The 22,548-nt window shown below is 44.9% G+C and overlaps 1 protein-coding gene across 10 annotated transcripts in view; it reads left to right on the plus strand.

The window, feature by feature from the left end:
* HEPH (hephaestin) overlaps positions 1–22,548 on the plus strand; it is a 130,897-nt gene that overhangs the window by 4,211 nt on the left and 104,138 nt on the right. For 7 of the 10 annotated variants that reach the window (XR_009156681.1, XM_058196634.1, XM_058196627.1 and 4 more), the window contains exons 2-4: positions 9,435–9,645; positions 15,752–15,996; positions 16,508–16,720. Coding sequence is in view for 9 of the 10 variants with exons in the window: in XM_058196634.1 (XP_058052617.1) it covers positions 9,473–9,645; positions 15,752–15,996; positions 16,508–16,720 (631 nt within the window). In the remaining variant the exon portion in view is untranslated. Of the gene's footprint in view, positions 1–6,527; positions 6,708–9,434; positions 9,646–15,751; positions 15,997–16,036; positions 16,310–16,507; positions 16,721–22,548 lie in introns of those variants that run through there. The other 3 variants (XM_058196628.1, XM_058196637.1, XM_058196636.1) reach the window with 3 other exon arrangements.

The raw sequence follows: 22,548 nt of genomic DNA on the forward strand, positions 1-22,548 counted from the left end.
GGTCACCAAAACCTTGAAGCGCACCCGGAAGGCCACAGGTAGCCAGTGCAGTCTGCGCAGGATGGGTGTTATGTTACATACCTAGTATTCTCAATCGTGTAGCCTCCAGATCCCATGCCATCTTTGTTACTCTTCTCTGCACTCTTTCTAGGATCTCAACATCTAGTTTCTATCTTTGCAAAAATGATCCCGGATCTCAAAAGATCCTTAGTAGAAAATCAGTCACACAAATCACATAGACTCGTGTGGGCTTTGGGGGTAAATCTGGACCCTGATTCCTTGGTCTATTTGACCCAGCTCAGCTCCAGGGTGTCTCGGAAGATTCTGAAGCAGGGCACAGAGGTTGCTTTTCTTCTTTAAATTAAGACTACATGAACATCTTCAGTTTAAAATGAAAAAAATCAATGGATCCTTTTGCTGCTTGGCAAATACGTCATAGAAATATTCTTGCATGGTGAATATGTTTTCTAAACATGTTGGGGACTGTAAGGGTGTTCTGTATATGGAGGGCATCTGTACTCCTTCAATCAAATAAGCTCCTTCAGCAATCAAATAAGCTCCTTCAGCAAATAAGCTTAGAAAAATAGCTTGGAAATACTGAGAGTTTCTTCCCACTCTACATGCCAATAGGGTTATTTTTTTAAAAAAACATGTTCTATAGGGGTGCAAAGAAATGATTAAGCCTGAGTTTCTTGACAACTTTGAGAGGTGTGGACTTCAATTCCCAGAATTCCACAGTTAGCATGGAAGTTGAAGTCCACACCTGCTAAAATTGAGAAACATGAAGTTTTCTTTCAAGAAAGAATGTCCTGTTCTACAACAAATTTTCAAAAAAGTTTCTGCTGGACCCAGAGACCCTGAGGCAATTTAGAAACAGATCCTGCCGAAGGCCCAATCCTAATCAGAATCAACCTGTGCACTGAGTACCGGCTGTTTGTGAGCTTTCCAAAAAGCTATAGAAGGATCACATCTGGCCTATACTAACCTTTCCCCTAAAATAAAGGTCCTGAAATGACCTTTGAGAATCATTTCTATGATTCAGGAAAATAGAGAAAATAAGTGCACATCCAGTTTGATTCATACAGCGGAAAAATCTTGATGTATCATTGAATACCCACACACACAAGGCAATTCTTTGGCCCCCTCTACTTTTTCAGTTTTAAGTGAATGCTTAAAACATATGAATTGTGCTAACTAAGAATACTCCTATACAGGTAAGAAAGTACACACCTGTTGTTAAAAACTGGGATTTATTTTTGTAAATCAATTTTGAAATGTCTTTCTATTGTAAATACAAGAAAAGGGACATCTGTTTCCATATGATTTAGGATTAATAATACATTGAGTTCTATATTAACATGGTATGGGTCTTCTTATTTTTTTAGTTTTTATCTTTTAATTATAATTTTTATTGTACTATCACTGCTGTATGTAATAGCAATAGCACTTAGACTTATATACTGCTTCACAGTGCTTTACAGACCTCTCTAAGTTATTTACAGAGTCAGCATATTGTCCCCAACAATCTGGGTCCTCATTTTATGGACCTTGGAAGGATGGAAGGCTGAGTCAACCTTCAGCCGATGAGACTCAAACTGCAAGCAGCTAGTAGTCAGCAGAAATAGCCTGCAGTACTGCATGCTAACCACTGTACTACCATGGCTCATAATCTTTTGGGTGTTATATTTTACCAAATTTAAAAGCATTTGTTAAGTTCGGGCAATGAAGAGGCAGGAGACCAATGAGTGGCAACAGCTCTTTAGTTTATTGTGACCCAGCAAAAGACAACCGGCAAAAACCCCTCTTTAAATACTCTTTTGGTTGAGGCTTCAACCAATCAGCAACGTGCACATTTCCCACCCAAATTTCCCTCTCAAAGTTCAAAATACATTACACTCCTTCCCTCCCAGAACGCTTAGTACCTCTATTTACATAATATTTACATGCTATCTCTCTACGTAGTCACGCAGGTAGACAGGGCGTCTCCTAACTCTTTCTGACCTGCGCAGTTCATTCTCTGGGAGAGAGTCGAGCTGGTCGTAGGGACTGTTTGTTCCTCCCAGCTCCTCCTCTAGGCCGTCCGGCCCTGGATTATTGGCTGAATCGTTCCTGTTGCCTTCAGGAGGAACCGGTTGGCGTCGCTGGACTTCATCGGAATCAGATAAGTCCTCCGCTCGCCTCGGGTTTGAGTCCGCTGCAGATTCAAACAATTGGTAGTCAGGGCTTGGTTGTTTTGTTTCTAGTTTGTTTGGTATACGTTTTCTTAACTGATCTATGTAGCGTTTCCATACCCGGCCGTCCTCCATGTCTACTACGTATGATTTGGGTCCGGTTATGCCCAGAATTTCCCCCTTTAACCATGTTGGGCCCTCGCTATAGTTGTGTGCCCATACTAGGTCACCCACTGTCATTTCCCTGGTTTTTCCTTGAATACCCTTGTACCCGTCTGGGGTATAAGTTGGGTTTAGTCGGTCTAGCGGGCACCTGAGTTTCCTGCCCATTAAAAGTTCCGCTGGGCTGCGGCCAGTTGTTACACAAGGGGTCCTATGTTGGACGGCCAGGAAAGTGTCTATTTTCGTTTGCCAGTCGCCTGGACTTATCCTAGATAGCGCTTCCTTGGTGCTCCGAACGAAACGTTCTGCAAGTCCGTTCGTCGCCGGGTGGAAAGGCGCCGAGAGGACATGTCTGATGCCCTCTCCCGCTAAATACCCCTCAAACTGATTTGCCGTGAATTGCGGGCCGTTGTCAGAGACTAGGGTGTCGGGCAGGCCGTGTGTTACGAATAGATGCCTTAGGACTGTGATTACTGCTTCGGCCGTTGTGCTTTTCATGAGGATTATTTCTAACCATTTTGAGTAGGCATCTACCACAATTAAAAAGGTCTGCCCATGGAACGGCCCCGCAAAATCTATGTGAATCCTGGACCAAGGCCCCTGGGGTTTCTCCCACTCTCTAACTGGGGCTGTAGGGGGTAGCGACCTCGACTCTTGGCAGGATTGGCATTTCCCTACCCTGTCGCTGATGTCCTTATCCATTAAGGGCCACCATACATAACTCCTCGCTAAACTCTTCATCCGCACAATCCCTGGGTGGCCCACATGCAACAGTTCCAACACATTTTCGCATAATTTTTCTGGGATAACTACCCTATCCCCCCATAACAGACACCCCCCTTGAACAGACAGTTCTGATTTTTTTTCCGCAAAGTCTTTGAAACGCTCGCCCGGCGCAGCGGGCCAACCCCTTTGCACCCAACCGATCACAGTCCGAATTGTAATGTCTCTATACGATGCCCTAGCCACCTGCTTGGATGTGACTGGGCCAGAGTCCAAAGAGTCAATTAGTAAGACGGGTGTCCCCGGGGTGGGGTCCTCAATTGTCTCTGGTAGAGGGCATCTGCTCAGAGCATCCGCATGCCTTAAGTCTTTTCCTGGGCGGTAGAGCAATTTGTAGGAGTATGCCGCTAGGAAAATAGTCCATCGGGTCAGCCTGGGAGAAAGTGCCACGGGTGTTGGGCGGTCACCCGCTAAAACCCCTAGAAGGGGTCTGTGGTCCGTGACTATCTCGAAATCTCGCCCGAACAAGTATTCGTGAAATTTCTTAACCCCAGAGACTATGGCCAACGCTTCTCTATCTAACTGGCTGTAGTTCCTTTCCGCAGAGGACATAGTCCGGGAATAATACGCTATAGGGGCTTCTGTTCCATTCGGTAACCTATGGCTGAGCACCGCCCCCACCCCATATGGTGAAGCGTCGCAAACTAACACTAGTGGCAACGTGCCATTGTACTGGATGAGGAGGCTATCGCTGGACAAAAGGTTTTTTACCCCCTCAAATGCCCTAGCCTCTTCTCTGCCCCAGGACCACACAGCTTTCTTTGCTAGCAACTTATGTAGCGGTTCGGCTACTGTTGCTTTATTCTTCAAGAATACCGCATAGAAATTAACAAGCCCCAAGAATGCCTGTAATTTTATTTTATTTTTGGGGGCTGGGGCCTTTCTAATGGCCCGTACCTTGCTCTCCGTGGGGTGGATCCCTTCCCTGTCTATTCTGTATCCTAGGAATTCTACCGATTTCACCCCAATATGGCATTTGTTGAGTTTAACTTTAAGCCCCGCAGACCTAAAAATGCCCAACACCTTCCTTAGTTTTACCCCGAGTTCCTCTAAGTTTTCAGCTGATACCAATACATCGTCGAAGTATGGTACCACTCCTGGCAGGCCCTGTAATAATCGCTCCATTAGGTTCTGGAAGAGCCCTGGGGCCACGCTAACTCCGAACTGGAGTCGCGTACATTTGAAAGCCCCACGGTGTGTGACAATTGTCTGCGCCTCAGCTGTGCTGCTATCTACAGGTAGCTGCTGGTAGGCTTGGGCCAAATCGAGTTTGGCGAAGACCTGCCCTTGCCCTAATGAGTGTAGCAAATGTTGCACCACTGGAACGGGGTATGCACTTTTCTGCAATGCTTTGTTAAGCGTTGCTTTGTAGTCAGTGCAAATTCGGACCGAACCGTCCGGTTTGACTGGGGTTACTATGGGTGTCTCCCATTTTGCATGGTCGATGGGGACTAATATTCCCTGGCTTACTAACTTGTCCAATTCTCGGTCAATTTTAGGCTTTAGGGCGAATGGAACCCTCCTAGCCTTTAACTGGATGGGGGCGACCTGGGGGTCAAGGTTGAACGAAATAGGGGTCCCCACGTACTTGCCCAGGCAATCCTTGAATACGTCCTCGAACTCCTTCAGTAGTTCGTCTCTGAGGATGACGTTGCTCCTGTGGACCCCGGTCACTCCCATGCCCAAAGCTCGGAACCAGTCCAACCCTAGCAAACTCGGTAGAGTTCCGTTTACTATGGTGATCGGCAGGGTCTTTGTGAATTGTCCGTATTTGACTTGGACGGATGTGGCTCCTCGAACAGGGATCCGATTCCCCTGGTAGTCCTGCACTCTCAGCTTCTGGGTTTGTAGCTGACGTTTAGCGATCGCTGGCAAGTCTCTCACGATGGTGTCCCAGGACATAATTGTGATTGACGACCCAGTGTCTACTTCCATGGGGCACTGCACCCCTTCAATGTAGACTTGGGTAAATATTTTCTTCTCTAGTCGTGTCGATGTGTGGCCCACTCTCACAGTGGTCTGGTTTAACTTCGCGCCCTTTTTAAATGGACCAATCCCGGGCCGCTTCGCTGCTCCCGTACTCTGATTGGTCGGTTTGAATTTTTGGCGGGAAGGTTGGGGGGCTCGGCAGGCCCGAGCTATGTGTCCTTTTTTTTCACACCGCCGACAAACCGCGTCCTTGAATCTGCAGTTTTGCCGTTGGTGTTGCCCCCCACAACTCACACATTCGTCCCGGTCACCTCTCTCCAGCCTCCCGGTGTGGAACACCTCTTCCTCACCTTCCGATTCGGCCTGGACTTCCTCACTGTGGACCGGTGTAGTCTTTGTCCCGGCACCCTGCGCGTTTGGCTTTTGCAAGGTCTCCGCCGCCTTGGTGGACATTTCATGAGCTCTGGCTTTGTCCAAGGCTATCGCTAGGGTCAGGTTGCTTTTAGACAGCAGCCGCCTTTGTAGTCTGATGTCTCTGACCCCACAAATGAGCTGTTCGAGTAAGGAATCCTCCAAATCTCTGTACTCGCAGTGGTTCGCGGCTTTCCTCAATGCGGCCATGTACACACTTATTGATTCGCCTTCTCGCTGTACCCGTTGCCTCAATTCGAAACGTTGGACGAACTTTGAGGGTACCGGTGCGTAGTGCGCTCGAAGTGTTGTTTGTAGTATCTGCCACGGTACCGATTGTACCGGCGTTGGCTCTGAGAGTGACTCCGCCGTATCGAAGACCTCTGGACCGCAGTGGCTCAGGAAGTATGCTCGCTTCCGATTGTCCGAGACTCCCTGTAGTTCGTTCGCTTCGAGGAAACACTCGAAACGAGCCATGTACGACCCCCATTTCTCCTTGGCTGGGTCGAATGGCACTGGCGGCATGTAGCTGGACATCGCTACTTTCTGCCTTCGCAAACTGGCTGGGTTTTTTGAATTCCTGGTTCCTTCAGCTCTTTCTTTCGATCTCACTGCCTCAACATCCCACCTTCGTCGCCAATGTTAAGTTCGGGCAATGAAGAGGCAGGAGACCAATGAGTGGCAACAGCTCTTTAGTTTATTGTGACCCAGCAAAAGACAACCGGCAAAAACCCCTCTTTAAATACTCTTTTGGTTGAGGCTTCAACCAATCAGCAACATGCACATTTCCCACCCAAATTTCCCTCTCAAAGTTCAAAATACATTACAGCATTGTACAAATTCAGTGTGCAAAGGAGCCTCATGAAAGTATCAGGTTTAGTTTATCTTAGTCGTTTCAGCCTTTTTATCACAAAGCTATTTTTTATTGCTATAATATCACCTGGCTCCTCCCATCATAAATTAGTCTGCCATCTGAGTGAAACTACACCAAAGTTGTCCTTGTTATTTAAACTAAAAATGAAAGAGATGCAAGGTAAATAAATGCGGGTGCTCTGCTTAATCCATTCCCAGGCCTTGCAGAAAGGCCCACAGTCAGCTGCAGGTTTACGAGTGAGACTTTGCCCCTCCTGGCCTTCTTTAAATCTCAGAAGATTTCATTGGGACTTCAGGTGCTAGAAGAAAATACTTCTGGGGCACGTCTTCACTCTTTCTTGTGGCTTCTGCTTCTGAGCTTCCCTCTTCTTTGTCAAGGTAAGGGAACCATCTTTTAACTTAATTGCAAACCCTTTTGGTTCACTAAAAGGAAAGTTGTTACCAAGACTGCAGTCCTAAATGTAAATGGACATGTCAATGGCAAATTCTCAAGAAAGGTTTAGGCTGCAGAGGGCCTACATTTTATCCTGAAGCTTTCCAATTGTTTCCAGTGAAAAGAAGGGAGTTTTGGGGAAACCATGGAAGGAAGTTTTTGTTAAAGCTTTTGGGATTATGGGAAGAGACCATAGAGTGTAAAGTGTTCCAAGCACTGATGATTCTGTTACAGAAGTCATATTTTCTGCAATCTAGATTAAAGTGGTTAACATTAAATTTAAATCAATTGGTTGCTCTTGTATTATTGCAATTAAAACTGAAGTAATCTTTAACAGGAAGGACATTACAATAGATGATTCTATGAATTAAACGTAGGTCTTGTCAAAGGCGACGGAGTTCCAAGTTTTCTAAGCCTAGGATTTCAAGTCTGGTGGGATAAGGTATTTTGTTGTTTTCAGAGGAGTGAAGAACTCTTCTTGTAAAATATTTCTGGACATGTTCAATTGTATTGATGTCAGAAATGTGGTGAGGATTCCAGACAGGCGAGCTGTATTCTAGAATTGGTCTAGCAAATGTTTTATATGCTCTGCTTAGTAGTGTAGTGTTTTTGGAAAAGAAGCTATGCAAGATTAGGTTTACAACTCTTGGAGCCTTTTTTGCTATGTAGTTGCAGTGGGTTTTGGCACTTAGATCATTTGATATGAAAACTCCAAGGTCTTTAACAGGGTGGGGGTCATCTGTAAGGTAATGTCCATCAAGTATGTACTTAGTGTTTGCGTTCTTTTTTCCAATATGTAAGACTGAGCATTTGCTGGTTGAGATTTGGAGTTGCCAAGTTTTAGACCAAACGGTTAGATGATCAAGGTCTTTTTGAATGGTAGATGTATTGTCAGTGGTGTTAAATAGTTTGACATCGTCAGCAAAGAGAACACAATTACTTGAGATATGGTCACAAAGATCATTTATGTATAGTATGAAGAGTGTTGGTCCAAGAACGCTGCCTTGAGGAACGCCACTCTTGACTGGAACAGGATTTGATAGAGCATTGCCAATTTTGACCACTTGTTGTCTGTTAGACAGAAAAGCAGATATCCATTTGTGAAGGGGTCCTAAAATGCCATAGGATTTTAGTTTTAGGAGAAGTTTATCATGTACTACTGAGTCAAATGCTTTGCAGAAGTCTATGTAGATTGCATCTATTGTTTTGCCTTGATCAAGATTCGTAGTCCATACGTTTTTACAGTGGAAAAGTTGTAAGTTACATGATAATTTTTTCCTGAAACCAAATTGTTTATTAGAGAGTAGGTTGTTTGTTTCTAAGTGGAAGGTAATGGATTGGTTGATGATTGATTCCATGACTTTGCAGGTGACGCAGCACAGAGAGATTGGTCTGTAATTTTCAACTAAGCTGGGGTCTCCTTTTTTGAAGATTGGGATGACTCTGGCTAGTGACCAAAGTTTGGGAAGGGAGCTGGTCGTGAAAGCTTTATCAAAGATTATGACCTTCCAACAAGCAGAGTGAATGGACAGGGCAGATTCACTTAATAACCATGTTGCTAACTTAACAACTGCAGTGATTTACTTAACACTGTGGCAAGAAAGGTTGTAAAATGGGCCAAAGCTCACTTAACAAATGTTTTGCCTAGCGACAAAAAGGGGCCGGATAGCTCAGGCTGGTACAGCCTGTTATTAAGAACACAAAGCCTGCAATTACTGCAGGTTCAAGCCCGGCCCAAGGTTGACTCAGCCTTCCATCCTTTATAAGGTAGGTAAAATGAGGACCCAGATTGTTGGGGGAGCAATAAGTTGACTTTGTAAATATACAAATAGAATGAGACTATTGCCTTATACACTGTAAGCCGCCCTGAGTCTTCGGAGAAGGGCAGGATATAAATGTAAACAAAAACAAAACAAAAACAAAAATTTCAGGGACAGTGGTGGTTGTAAGTCAGGGCTACCTGTAAAGGGAAGGTTTAAGCATGTTAATACAAGAAAGCAGGAGAGAGAGAGAGAGAAACTGATATCCCAGCCTATTTTTCCTGCCGTCTCATTCATTATTGGCTAATGAATCAGCCATGATAAGAGAACTTTATGAAGGGAATCAGTTTCGATGAAGTCAGCGGAATTGCTTCCAGTTAAGTACACGTTGCCACAGTGGGCTCAGATGTTTTAAACACTCTGGGAGCTGCAGAGAAAAGGGTGTGAAAGTGATATTAATGTAGCTGTGAATTTTGAAAATCTCTAATAAGACCCACCAGGCAAACAAACCTTGGCTATATGGCATTACAGAATCTGCAGGTCCTACCCAGTGAACCATGATCCAAAGCATGTTTGAGTTCTCCCATTTGGAATAGGCTTGCAGATTTAGAATCTTGATCAATATGGTAGCTTTAAGATGCATGGACTTCAATTCCCAGAATTCCCCAGCCAGCACAGGAGAGAAGCAAGCGAGAACTACGGTGAGAACAATCAACCAGTGGAACGGCTTGCCTTCAGAAGTTGTGGTGCTCCAACACTGGAAGCTTTCAAAAAAAAGACTGGGCAACCGTATGTCTGAAATGGGATAGGGTCTCCTGCTTGAACAGGAGGTTGGACTAGAAGACCTCCAAGGTCCCTTCCAACTCTGTTATTCTATGTTGTTCCATGTTTTTATTTCATCTCTTTTTTCAGATCCAAAGTCCTGGCGGGATTTTCAGCGCTTCGCTTCGATGTGCTCCTGTCAGCAAATACAGTTCTCTGTCCTTTGTCTCCATTTCCTTTCGCTGCTTCTTCTGGCACACGGAGCTACCAGAGTCTACTATCTGGGGATTCACGGTGTAGAGTGGAACTACGCTCCATTGGGAAAGAATGCAGTTACCGGACAAAGCATTGCAAATGACTCGTGAGTCCCACTTTCTCCATCCCCACAACCCAGCGCTACCTGGACACATCAAATCATTTCCGAATTGTACAGACAAAACTGGAGGGTTTGTGTAGAAATGTACTGCATGTATCACAACTTGTGAGGTGCAGTGGCGGACCTCTTTTATCTAAAAAATGGGAGAAATTCCATGCTACAGTATTTATAATGTATAAAATGTTTGTTGATTATCAGAGGTAAATGTTCAAAAATTCTCCTTAAGAGTTCACGGAGTTTCCCATCCCTGAAACTAGCTAGACTGTAATCCATCAACTTTTCAGAGGGCAGATTCCACCATCCATCTAGGGAAATTAATACAATTGAAACCGCTTGAAATTTTGTAGGATTTCTAATTTTCACAAGTTTTCAGCTATTTCACACCCAGGATTTCAGGCAATATTACTAATAATTTTAATTTCATGAGATTTTTAATATTTTTAATGCATGCTTTAAGGGTTTAATTTTGGGAACTCTAAATGGTATTTTAGAAGTCTCACTGGAATATCTGTCAGCAAATGGCTAACTTAGTTTTACATATATGATTTGGAGCCAAATTTGCTGTGACACCATTGAATTTATGATGAAGAAGTTTTGTGCTTAAATTCTTTCTATGATGACATTTTCTTGACCGTTGCCCTCAGGTCAAAGCAGCTGCCTTGTGTGTGTCTGTGGGCCTGTTGGGAACAGGAAGATTTCTTCATTTAATTCAGTTAACAGCCCAATGGAAGCTTTAAGGGAATGGCTCCATTTCCTTTCCTTGGTACCATGATTGCAATTTGACCTGCAGCTCCCATCAGCTACTTCTTTTAAAGAATTTGGCTTTCAATTACTTTACAAAAAAAATCAGCTATTTCCCCTGAAGTTGGATGGTAGCGGGGGCAGAATTGCAAACGAAATGCTGTTCTGTGCCTTATATGTGAAGGAGGCTGGAGGGACAGTTGGAGAGTCGTCATAAGAGGGCCTGCAGAACTAAGGTAAAGCTGCACTGCGCGGATGCAGCTGGGTTATATTCTTTATATGTGTATCAGTTTATTAAAGTTTCTTAAAAAAATAAGATAAAAATGGAAAAGAAAGTGAAAAAAGAAAAAGAAATCAAAGAGAAAGTTAAAAAGACAAGAAAGGGAGGAAAGTAAAAGAAAATAAAAAGCAGAAAGGAAAAGATACAAAGAAGTGGCTACTGATATTCTTTACAGCGATTATAAATACAAGAATAGAATAGAATAGAATAGAATAGAATAGAATAGAATAGAATAGAATAGAATAGAATAGAATAGAATAGAATAGAATTTTTTATTGGCCAAGTGTGATTGGACACACAAGGAATTTGTTGTGGTGCATATGCTCTCAGTGTACATAAAAGAAAAGATACCTTCAAGGTACAACACTTAATGTCATAGGGTACAAATTTAACACTTAATTATATAACACTTAATGATAGTCATAGGCTACAATTAAGCAATCAGGAAACAATATCAGTATAAATCATAAGGATACAAGCAACAAAGTTACAGTCATAAGTGGAAGGAAATGGGTGATGGGAACGATGAGAAGATTAATAGTAGTGCAGATTTAGTAAATAGCTTGACAGTGTTGATGGAATTATTTGTTTAGCAGAGTGATGGCCTTCAGGAAAAAAATGTTCTTGTGTCTAGTTGTTCTGGTGTGCAGTGCTCTATAGCGTCATTTTGAGGGTAGGAGTTGAAACAGTCCAGGATATGAGGTATCTGTAAATATTTTCACAGCCCTCTTTGACTCGTGCAGTATACAGGTCCTCAATGGAAGGCAGGTTGGTAGCAATTATTTTTTCTGCAGTTTGAATTATCCTCTGAAGTCTGTGTCTTTCTTGTTGGGTTGCAGAACCAAACCAGACAGTTATAGAGGTGCAAATGACAGACTCAATAATTCCTCTGTAGAAATGGATCAGCAGTTCCTTGGGCAGTTTGAGCTTACTGAGTTAGCACAGAAAGAACATTCTTTGTTGTCCTTTTTTGATGACCAGACACTCTTCTAACTAAGCTAAACCAGCTACAAGTACCTGAACAGATTTGTAAGTGGATCACAAGCTTCCTAACAAACAGGAAGCAGCAGGTGAAGCTAAGCAGGATCACATCAGATATCTGTACAATTAGCACAGGGGGCCCCCAAGGCTGTGTGCTCTCCCCACTTCTCTCTGTATACCAATGACTACATCTCCAACGATCCATCTGTTAAACTACTGAAGTTCACAGATGACACAACAGTGATTGGTCTCATTCGAGACAATGATGAATCCACATATAAACGTGAGGTTGAACGACTAGCCTCATGGTGCAACCAGAACAATCTGGAACTGAACACATTCAAAACTGTAGAAATGGTGGTAGACTTTAGGAGAAACCCTTCCATACTTCCACCTCTCACAATACTTGACAACACAGTTCAACAGTAGAAACCTTCAAGTTTCTAGGTTCTATCATATCGCAAGATCTAAAATGGACAGTTAACATCAAAAAACATCATCAAAAAAGGACAACAAAGACTGTTCTTTCTGTGCCAACTCAGAAAGCTCAAACTGCCCAAGGAGCTACTGATCCAGTTCTACAGAGGAATTATTGAGTCTGTCATTTGTACCTCTATAACTGTCTGGTTTGGTTCTGCAACCCAACAAGAAAGACACAGACTTTAGAGGATAATTAGAATAGAATAGAATAGAATAGAATAGAATAGAATAGAATAGAATAGAATAGAATAGAATAGAATAGAATAGAATAGAATTTTTATTGGCCAAGTGTGATTGGACACACAAGGAATTTGTCTTGGTGCATATGCTCTCAGTGTACATAAAGGAAAAGATACGTTCATCAAGGTACAACATTTACAACACAATTGATGGTCAATATATCAATATAAATCATAAGGATTGCCAGCAACAAGAACTGCAGAAAAAATAATTGCTACCAACCTGCCTTCCATTGAGGACCTGTATACTGCACGAATCAAGAAGAGGGCCGTGAAAATATTTACAGACCCCTCACATCCTGGACATAAACTGTTTCAACTCCTACCATCAAAACGACGCTATAGAGTACTGCACACCAGAACAACTAGACACAAGAACAGTTTTTTCCCCGAAGGCCATCACTCTGCTATACAAATAATTCCCTCAACACTGTCAAACTATTTACTAAATCTACACTACTATTAATCTTTTCATCATTTCCATCACCAATCTCTTTCCACTTATGACTGTATGACTGTAACTTTTTGTTGCTATCATTAAGGGTTAAATTGTACCCTATGATCATCATTTGTGTTGTAAATGTTGTACCTTGATGAAGGTATTTTTTTCCTTTTCTTTTATGTACACTTAGAGCATATGCACCAAAACAAATTCTTTGTGTGTCCAATCACACTTGGCCAATAAATTCTATTCTATTTTGTTCTTCTATTCTATTTTTGATGTTAGCTGTCCATTTTAGATCTTGCGATATGGTAGAAGCTAGAAATTTGAAGGTTTCTACTGTTGATACTGTGTTGTCTAGTATTGTGAAAGGTGGAAGTATGGAAGGGTTTCTCCTAAAGTCTACCACCATTTCTACGGTTTTGAGTGTGTTCAGTTCCAGATTGTTCCGGTCGCACCATGAGGCTAGTCATTCAACCTCCCGTCTGTATATTATAAATTTATCTCTTGTTCTATGATGAAAACTCTCTTCTCTATATATTCAGAACCATAAGTCATAAGTTCCATTTTTCTTCTTCACACAAAATGTCTGCGGGGGGTTTCCATTCAGCAATAAACATAGATATTGTCTTTTCTCTGATCAAATAAGTCAGTTTGGCCATCATCAACAAATACCATCATCTTCACCATTCCTCCCTCCATTGTGGGTGGTGCTGAATCTTTCCATCTTTGTGCATCTTTCATTGTGTAAAAACAAACTTCCATGACTTTTGTCCAACTATTTATCCATCAATCCCAAAATAAAAACTTGAGGTCTCAATTGAATATTAACCTTTAAAATTCTCTAGGGTTGGACTTGCATTCAAACTATTCAGCCCCACATTTGCTTGGTTTGAAATGCTCAACAGTTGCTATGGTTTGAAATCTTACTGGTTGTCAGGAGATTCCTGTTTCATCTGCAGATAGAAACTCAAAGTCCACCCCTTACCAACCTGGACTTAGACCTCCAGCCGTGGAGGTTGATAAAATGCCTAATGATAGGTAAGGTTGTATAGTTCTTTGCTGCAGCAGAACAATCTTTCCAGTGGTATTTCCAACTGTTAGAGCAGGAAGTGACTAAGCAGGGACCAGACCTCTGTGATCTGTCACTTGGGGACCATGTGCAGTTCTCTGGGTTCCATCATGCTGCTGGTGAACTGTACATTTTCATATTACACAGGGAATAATGATTATGTAAACAGAAAGCAAACATTCAAATTGTATTTAATTCACTCATTTTAAACAAATTGATCATGTCCAAGTCATGGTCAGTTTTTGTTATGATTCTGTCAGCCCACATCTTACCCCAGCCCACCTGCGCTCTAGAATGTCACTGGGGTAGCACGTAAGTCAAAGATTGTGATGGGTCTTGGTTTGAAAAGTGTTTTCAAATTCTGTGCTGGAACAACTTGGGAGGTTGCCAGTCAAATTAAGCCACTAGCCATATGATATGCTCTACTAAGTGCCTGATAAATCCCTGCCAGCTGCTCCTACAGTTAATAAGCCAGTGCTGGAGGCTTCTCACGATCCCTGTGTTTTTATTACTTATGATCCATATTGCTCTTGGATGCTGGGTTGAGATGGCCTTTTTGATCATCCAATGACTGATCCAACACATTTTTATCTAGGGGTAAATCCTGCTAGGTTCAATGGAGCTAATTAAAATAGCCCAAATTTGGTCCTGTGTCCAGTTTCTCATGATTACAGATGAGATTCATTCTCTAGAATTTCTCAGCGTGGGCACAAGATCTTCCTACCTACCCACTCCATCCTTCCTCTCATTCCTGCTTTAATTTTGTGTAGAGAAATCCTGTATCAACTGTAGAACCCAAGTTTCTCATTCTGGTCATTGATCAGTGATGACCTTAAAGAGGAACTTGGGATCTAGAAACAGGATGTATCATTATCGATTGATCCGTCCTTGATGAATCTTATCTGAACCCCCTTCAGTTCCCTCCAAGTCCAAGCACCTCCGTATCTCATAGCAACAAGTTATGTAAGCCAGCTGTTGTGTCTTGCCCGCCCTCAGAGCAGCCGGGGCCTTCTTATCTGCTCCCGAACACAGAGGAATGTATGCCTCCCGGCCCCAGTCCTGGCTCCATGCCCAGACAAACTGCAGAAGAAGGAGCACCCCCCGGCCCCAGCCCTGACTCCATGCCCAGGCAAACGGAGCAGCTAGACCCCTCCCCCTCCTCCACAGCATGTGAGCCTGAGGAGGGTTTATTACCAACAGCTGATTGGAGTGACCCTCGCATCAGAAGATTGGATAGGCGGAGGCAACAGAAGGAAGGGAGGGGCAGGCCTTAATGAGTGCTGAGTCATGGAGCCACACCCCATGGCCTATATAAAGGATCTGCTTTCTGGCAGTCTCTGAGTCAGGCAAAAGTCGAACTTATCTTGCTGAAGTCACTTACTGGTCTCCTGCCTGCTCTGAGGACTTTGCTAGGACTTTGGGCAGAGCTGCAGAGGCAAGCCTGATTCGGATTTCCCTGACCCGGCCGTCAGCGGAGGAGTGGGACACGACACCAGCTACACTTTGAGTGTATCTTCACTCAAAGTGTAGCTCTCCTGCCAGCCCATTTGCTTGGACGATTGAGTGTCAAACTTTTAGCTAAAGAGCAACAGTGATTCTCAAGGAACCATGAGAAAATGAAAGCATTTTCATATGTGGTAATCAGTGTTTTCTTTTGAGTTCTATATGTCAGCCAGGTTCATCAAGTTTTGCATCAGAGGGAATATTCCGTGGTATATTGCAAAAGGAACCAGCCATCATACAAATAGCATAAGAAACTTTCAAAGGGACTTTTAGCATCCAACCAGAGACAAGACACTAGAGTGAGTTTAGGTGGAAATTGCTACCAATGTTGTCTCAACTTTTGTCTTTTCTAGTGTCGCTTCCAGTTTCCTCCAACCTGCCAAGGACAGAATAGGTGGGATTTACAGGAAATCAGTCTATAAGCAATACTCCGATTCTACATATGCATTAGAGATATCCAAGCCTGCCTGGCTGGGATTCCTTGGGCCTGTCTTACGAGGTGAAGTGGGAGACACCATTACTGTGCACCTAAAAAATTTTGCCAGCTTCCCATTCACCATTCATCCCCATGGTGTCTTCTACACAAAGGATTCTGAAGGTAAATAACTTTGCAAGCTTTCAGGTGTTCATAGGAGAGAAAGCTTGCAAGTGACAGATGACTGAAAAACTCAAGCCACCCTTTAGAGATCTCAAGTGGCCCTGCTGAAGAGAGAGCACTTGGCAATATCTAGCAAGGACCTCTGGAAATTTGGGGAAACGTTTGCCAGAAGACATCAGATGGGGCAACCCCATTCAGAACAGAACAGCTGAAACCTCCGGATCAGCCTTTTGTACATATATCTCTAGGACTCCGACTTCCAGAATGTCCAATCACAGTCACTGTCAACTGGGAATGTTGTGTGGCAGACTAAGTATGTCTAAAGGATGTTATGTTGGTGAAGGGTAAACTCAAAAGGCTAATGACAAATTTACTGTGTTTGAACTTTGTGCAGACTATCCTACAGTTAATAATATAAAAACTAATATAAATCAAGAGATGGAGGAATTGACCATTAGATTTCTTGTGAAACCTATCTTTGACTGAATGGTGTCATTGATCCTTCTTCTAGGGGCCCTGTATCCTGATAGGTCCTCTGGAGCTCATAAGGCAGATGATGCTGTCCCACCAGGAGGAAACCATACTTACACGTGGACGGTTCCTGAGGCCCATGGCCCAACTGCTGATGATCCAGCCTGTTTAACATGGATCTACCATTCCCATGTCAATGCACCAAAAGATATTGCCAGTGGCTTAGTTGGCCCTTTGCTGATATGTAAACAAGGTAAATTCACTCTGAAAAATGGGATTGGTTTTGTCCCTTCTTTTTGAAATGACCTTACAGAGCTACAATAAATTATAAGGCTTCAGACTTAATTTAAGCAAATTCTTATTTCAGAGTGCTCCACCTGATTTTGGCTAGAAATTATACTTAATAACCAAGACTCCAATGGGCAGAGTGATGATGTAAAATAAATAGGCTTATTTTGTACTTTGTAGACAACATTCCCTGCTTTTTTCTTGAGACTTAATGGTGAATTGTTCTTATTTTAACAATGTTAAATGTAATTTTTGGCGGAATGGGAAAACTCTGTGTGGCCAGCTTGCTACCGCCAAGTTGCCTCTGCCAAGTCACCACTGCCAAGTCATCACAGGACAACTCAACACGGCCAATTTGCCATAGGTAAAACTTGACGTGGGGAGCCGTAGAGAGAGTGAGGCAGAGCTCAGAGTGGTGGAGGCTGGAGGCTTCTGCTCTGATCCAGGCCCAAGTAGATAGTAGTAAACTTAGTCCGTGGAAAAATAAACTTGATTCAAACAGCTGGGAATTACTTCATTCCCAGCGTCGTTCAACTCAAAGTAAAACAAATGCCTCCCAAACACAAACTCTTCAGTTATCTCACAAACCTTAGACCAATTAGGCAAACTGCCAAAGGCCCTTCCTAGCAAATGTCCAGAAGCTACAAAAACAAAGATGTACACGAAGCATAGAACGCAGCTACAATGTTGTTTTCCGGCAAGCTGAAACACCGGTGCTGGTCTGTTTTAAGCCTTTTGGGAGGGGCCAATCATCTCTTGGCCCTATTGCCGAGTTCTCCTCTCTGCTTGAGCTGCTCTTGCCTTTTGGCAGCTCTTCTCATGCATGCATTAGGAGCAGGCTTCTCCTGTTCCTCTGCCTCACTAGTGTCAGTCTCTGGAGGCTCTGGAATCCGCACCTCACTTCCTGATAGCCCTGGCCTGACCTTAGCCTCATCGCTGTCTGACTCCGTTGCCAACTCCATAGTCTGCTGATGGACCGCAACATTATTCCTCACCACAGGGCCTTTCCCCTGGGGCTGATGATCAGGATGCAGCTGGGACGGGAATTGGTCATGGAAGGCTTTCACTAAGGCAGGTGTATGCACAGAGGTTGCATCCTCCCAGGTGAAGTCCTCAGGCCCATATCCCTTCCACTCAATGAGATACTGGAACTGTCCTTTGAGCCACCAGGAATCCCGAATGCTGGCAACCTCGTACTCGGGTGGTTCATCTCCATCATGTGGTGCCGGTTGGGGACAATCAGGTTGGTGGAGTGGACAGGCAGGCCGTTTTGGGACAAGGAGGGATCAATGGAACACTGGGTGGGCACGCATCGAGCGTGGCAAGGTCAGGCGGTAGGTGACCAGGTTAATAACCACCTCAACAGAAAACAGACCAAGGTACCAATAGTCTAGCTTCCTGACCGGCCGGTCAGATGGAAGATGCTTGGTGGACAACCAGACCCGATCCCCCCAGCCAGTGGCAGCATCGCCTGTTGTGATTGGTCCATGACTCTTTTATAGTCCTCCTTGGCTTTCTTTAGATACCGTCGCACCAACTGATGGACGGCCTGCAACTCGGACAGAAAATCATTAGTAGCCGGTATTGGGGAGTTGATTGTGTGAGGGGAAAGAACCGAGGGTGATATCCGACATTAGCCAGGAAAGGGGTTGTTTGCATGGAGGTGTGTTGCATGCAAACTATGCTACTGCCAAATACTCTGACCAATTGTCTTGTTGCTGGTTCACGAAGCAGCGCAGGTATTGCTCCAGAATGCTGATAACTTTCTCAGTCCCGCCGTCACTTTCCGGATGATATGCTGATGACAGGCAGATCTTTACATCTAAGGCCATCATCAGCAGTAAATTAAGCCCCTTGTTCTGCTATGACCCTATTTGGTAGGTCATGGAGCCGACAAACATATTGGATAAACATGCGGGTGGTAGCGCAAGCTGTCGGTAACCCATGACATGGAATGAAATGCGCCATCTTTGTCAGCAAGTTCACCACCACGAACACTGTTGTGAATCCAGAAGACGGAAGCAAATCCATCAAGAAGTCCATGGAAATGGCACCCCAGGGTCTCTCTGGTGTTGGCAATCGCTGGAGTAGCCCAGGAGGGGCTCCTATTGCCGACTTGGCCTGTTGGCAGCGAATGCAGGATGTGGCATAAGCCTGGACATCACGTCGCAAGCGAAGCCACCAAAAAGTACGAGAAACTAGATTCAGTGTCTTAAAGAGGCCGAAGTGCCCTGCTGCAGGATTATCATGGCACTGCAACAAGATAAGTCCCCAAATGGCCCTATTGGCATGTAGAGCCTGTCTCGGTATCACAAAAGTTCATCGTGAAATGTTCATGGAGAGTCAGTCCCTACCTCTTCCTTCCGTTGCTCCACATAAGCATTGTGCCGCTGCGCTTCCCGTATCTGAGCCCATAAATCCACTGGTTCTTGAACCGCAGAGAAAGATTCTACAGGCAACACTGTCCGGAGTGGAAGCGGATCTTCAATGTGGATTCCCAGTTTTCTCCAGTTTTCTCGAGAGCGCATCTGCCCTTTGGTTGCAACCACTGGGGATGTACGTCATGCAGAAATGAAACCGGGCAAAGAATAGGGACCACTGAATCTGCTGTTGGTTCAGTTTCCGGGCAATCTGTAGTAACTCCAGATTTATATGGTCCATCCGGACTTCAATTTGATGCCGGGCCCCCTCCAGAAGATGTCTCCAGGCCTCAAACACCGTCTTAATGGCCAGTAACTCCTTCTCCCAGATGGTGTAATTGCACTCGGAAGGGTTGAGCTTCTGGGAATAATATGCGCAAGGGAAGAGGGTACCGCCGGACGCACAAGCCTGGAGCAACACCGCACCAACAACAACATCCGATGCATCTGCTTCCACCACAAATGGACAATGGGGGTCTGGATGCTTCAAGATAGGCTCCTTCATGAAGGCCTGTTTCAAGGCCTGGAATGCCTGCTGCTCGGGAGTACCCCACCAGAACGGGACCTTTTTCTGCAGAAGCCGAGTGAGGGGCGCAATCAAGGCAGCAAAGCTGGGGATAAAGGTCCGATAGTAGTTGGCGAACTGAGAAGGTGGTGGACATCCTTTGCTCGTCGAGGAGGCTGCCACCTACGCAGACTCCACCTTGGCTCCATAGCAGTGCCCTCAGGAGAGATGCAATGCGATGCCCCAGGAACTTGATGATGGACTGGAAAAACAGGCATTTCTTCAGTTTCTCATACTGATGATGCTCCTGAAGAAGTTGCAGGACCTGGCGGAGGTGCTGTTGATGGGTCTCCTGGGAGGGGGAGTAGATCAGAATGCTGTCTAGAAAAATGACTACAAACTTGTCTAAGAGGTCCCTAAAAATGTCATTCATGAAATGTTGGAAGATAGCAGGAGCATTGGTCAGCCCAAACGACATGACCGTATACGCAAAATGTCCATAACGGGTGCCGAACACTGTTTTCCATTCATCCGCGAGACAGATATGAACAAGATTATAGGCCCCTCGCAAGTCTAATTTAATGAACACGATAGCCTCCTGAAGCCGTTCCAAGAGTTAGGGAATAAGGGGCAGAGGATACCGGTTGCGCACCGTGATGGCGTTTAACTTGCAGTAGTTGCAACAAAGCCGCAAGTCTCCAGTCTTCATTTTCATGAACAGGACCAGGGCGGACAATGGTGACGAGGAGGAGTGGATAAAGCCCCAAACCAGGTTTTTGTCCACAAAGTCCCATAATGTGGCCAACTCAGGGTCCGACATCAAATACAAAAGCCCCACTGGGAATGGCGCGTCCGGGATCAAATCAATGGGGCAGTCGTATGGCCGGTGCGGGGGCAATTGGTCTGCCTCCTTCTTGCTGAAAACATCCACAAAGTCCTTGAGGTTGGAAGGCAAGGACACCCCAGTTGGACCCTGTAGCTGGCCTGCGCAGACTTGGTGGGTATGGTCCACACATTGCAGGCTCGGAAAAGCAATGAAGTTCTGGGACCAACAGATCTGCGGGTCATGTGTCCGGAGCCAAGCCAATCCCAAAACCGTGGGAAAATGCAGGCTGGAGGCAATATAAAACTGAATGGCCTCCTCATGAGACCCGATGATCAGGTGCAAGGGTTGCGTGGCAGCCGTAATAGGCCCAGACAGAAGCACCTGATCATCAGTGGTCTCCACGAGAATGGGAGGATCCACCGGACACTGAGGGACTGAATATTTGGCTGCAAACACCGCATCCATAAAATGAGTTGTGGCTCTAGAGTCCACCAAGGTGTATGCCAGAATTCCCTGGTGACTATTGGACAAGAAGACTTTGGTTGCCAAGATCAAATGCCGGGGGGGGGGGGTGTCCGGGCTCCATTTCTGCTGGGCATTCCTTAGTATTGGTACACGCCCGAGACAGGGTCTTCCCTAGATCAAGCTCAGGGCGTTTCCCAACAAGGTTTTCTGTGGCTTTGGGGCAGGCACAGGAGCCGGCTCCCCTTGTCGCTTTTTTGGGCAAGAGGCGGCCATGTGCCCAGGTTTCCCACAATACAAGCACAACTCCCTGATTGTCGTCTATTTTTCTCAGCCACCAACAGATGGGGTCTGGCTGTGCCTATGTTCATGGGCTCCTTCCGTGAAGCCAGGGTCTCATGCCTGACTGGAACCACACGGGTCTCCTGGTGGGCACGGCGACTGGTCCGTATCTGCAACCGGGCATCGATCTTAAGGCACAGATGTACCAGCGCGTTGAGGGTCAGAGGGATATCAACCTGAACCAGCTCATCCTGCAACTCCTCCGATAAACCATCCTGGAATGTGTCCATAAGGGCTGCCTCATTCCAGGCTGAATCCTGGCTAAGCAGCCGAAACTCACTGATATATTCCTGCAATGGTTTCTGGCCCTGATTCAGGGTCTTCAGTCATCTGGTGGCAGTCTGCATTTTGATGGGGTCCTCATACATAAGTTTGAGATGCTTACAAAACCCCCTGAAATCATCCAACAGAGGACTATCCTGGGCGTGGCCCAGCGAGCTGCAGAGCCTGAAAGCAGGCTGAGTACAAACCCCACTTTATCCCAGTCTGTGGGAAAGGTCTCCCTTTTCAGGCTGATAAAAAGCTGGCATTGTTTTATAAAAGCAGGAAACATGGCTTGATACCATCAAACTTGCCTGGCACGGCAATATGACCTATGGGGAGGGGGAGAAGCTGGAGCTTGGAACTGAGCCATCTGTGCAGATAACAAAGCTACTTGCTGCTGAAGCTGCGCATTCACGGCATGGAGCTCCTGCATTGATAGAGGTTTGTTGATACTTCTCCTCGTGGGCCGGAAAACAAACTGTTGTGACCCAGGCCCAAGTAGGTAGTAATAAACTTAGTCCGTGGAAAAAGAAACTTTATTCGAACAGCTGGGAATTATTTCATTCCCAGCGTCATTCAACTCAAAGTAAAACAAATGCCTCCCAAACACAAACTCTTCAATTATCTCACAAACCTTAGTCCAATTAGGCAAACTGCCAAAGGCCCTTCCTGGCAAACATCTGGAAGCTACAAAAACAAAGACGTACACGAAACAGAGGACGCAGCTACAACGTTTTCTGGCAAGCTGAAACCCCAGTGCTAGTCTGTTTTAAGCCTTATGGGAGGGGCCAATCATCTCTTGGCCCTACTCCCGAGTTGTCCTCTGTGCTTGAGCTGCTCTTGCCTTTTAGTAGCTCTTCTCATGCGTGCATTAGGAACAGGCTCCTCGTGGGCCTCTGCCTCACTACTATCAGTGTCTGGAGGCTCTGGAGTCCACACCTCACTTCCCAATGGCCCTGGCCTCACCTTAGCCT

This window comes from Ahaetulla prasina, chromosome 11, assembly GCF_028640845.1.
Source record: "Ahaetulla prasina isolate Xishuangbanna chromosome 11, ASM2864084v1, whole genome shotgun sequence".
Taxonomy (NCBI): domain Eukaryota; kingdom Metazoa; phylum Chordata; class Lepidosauria; order Squamata; family Colubridae; genus Ahaetulla; species Ahaetulla prasina.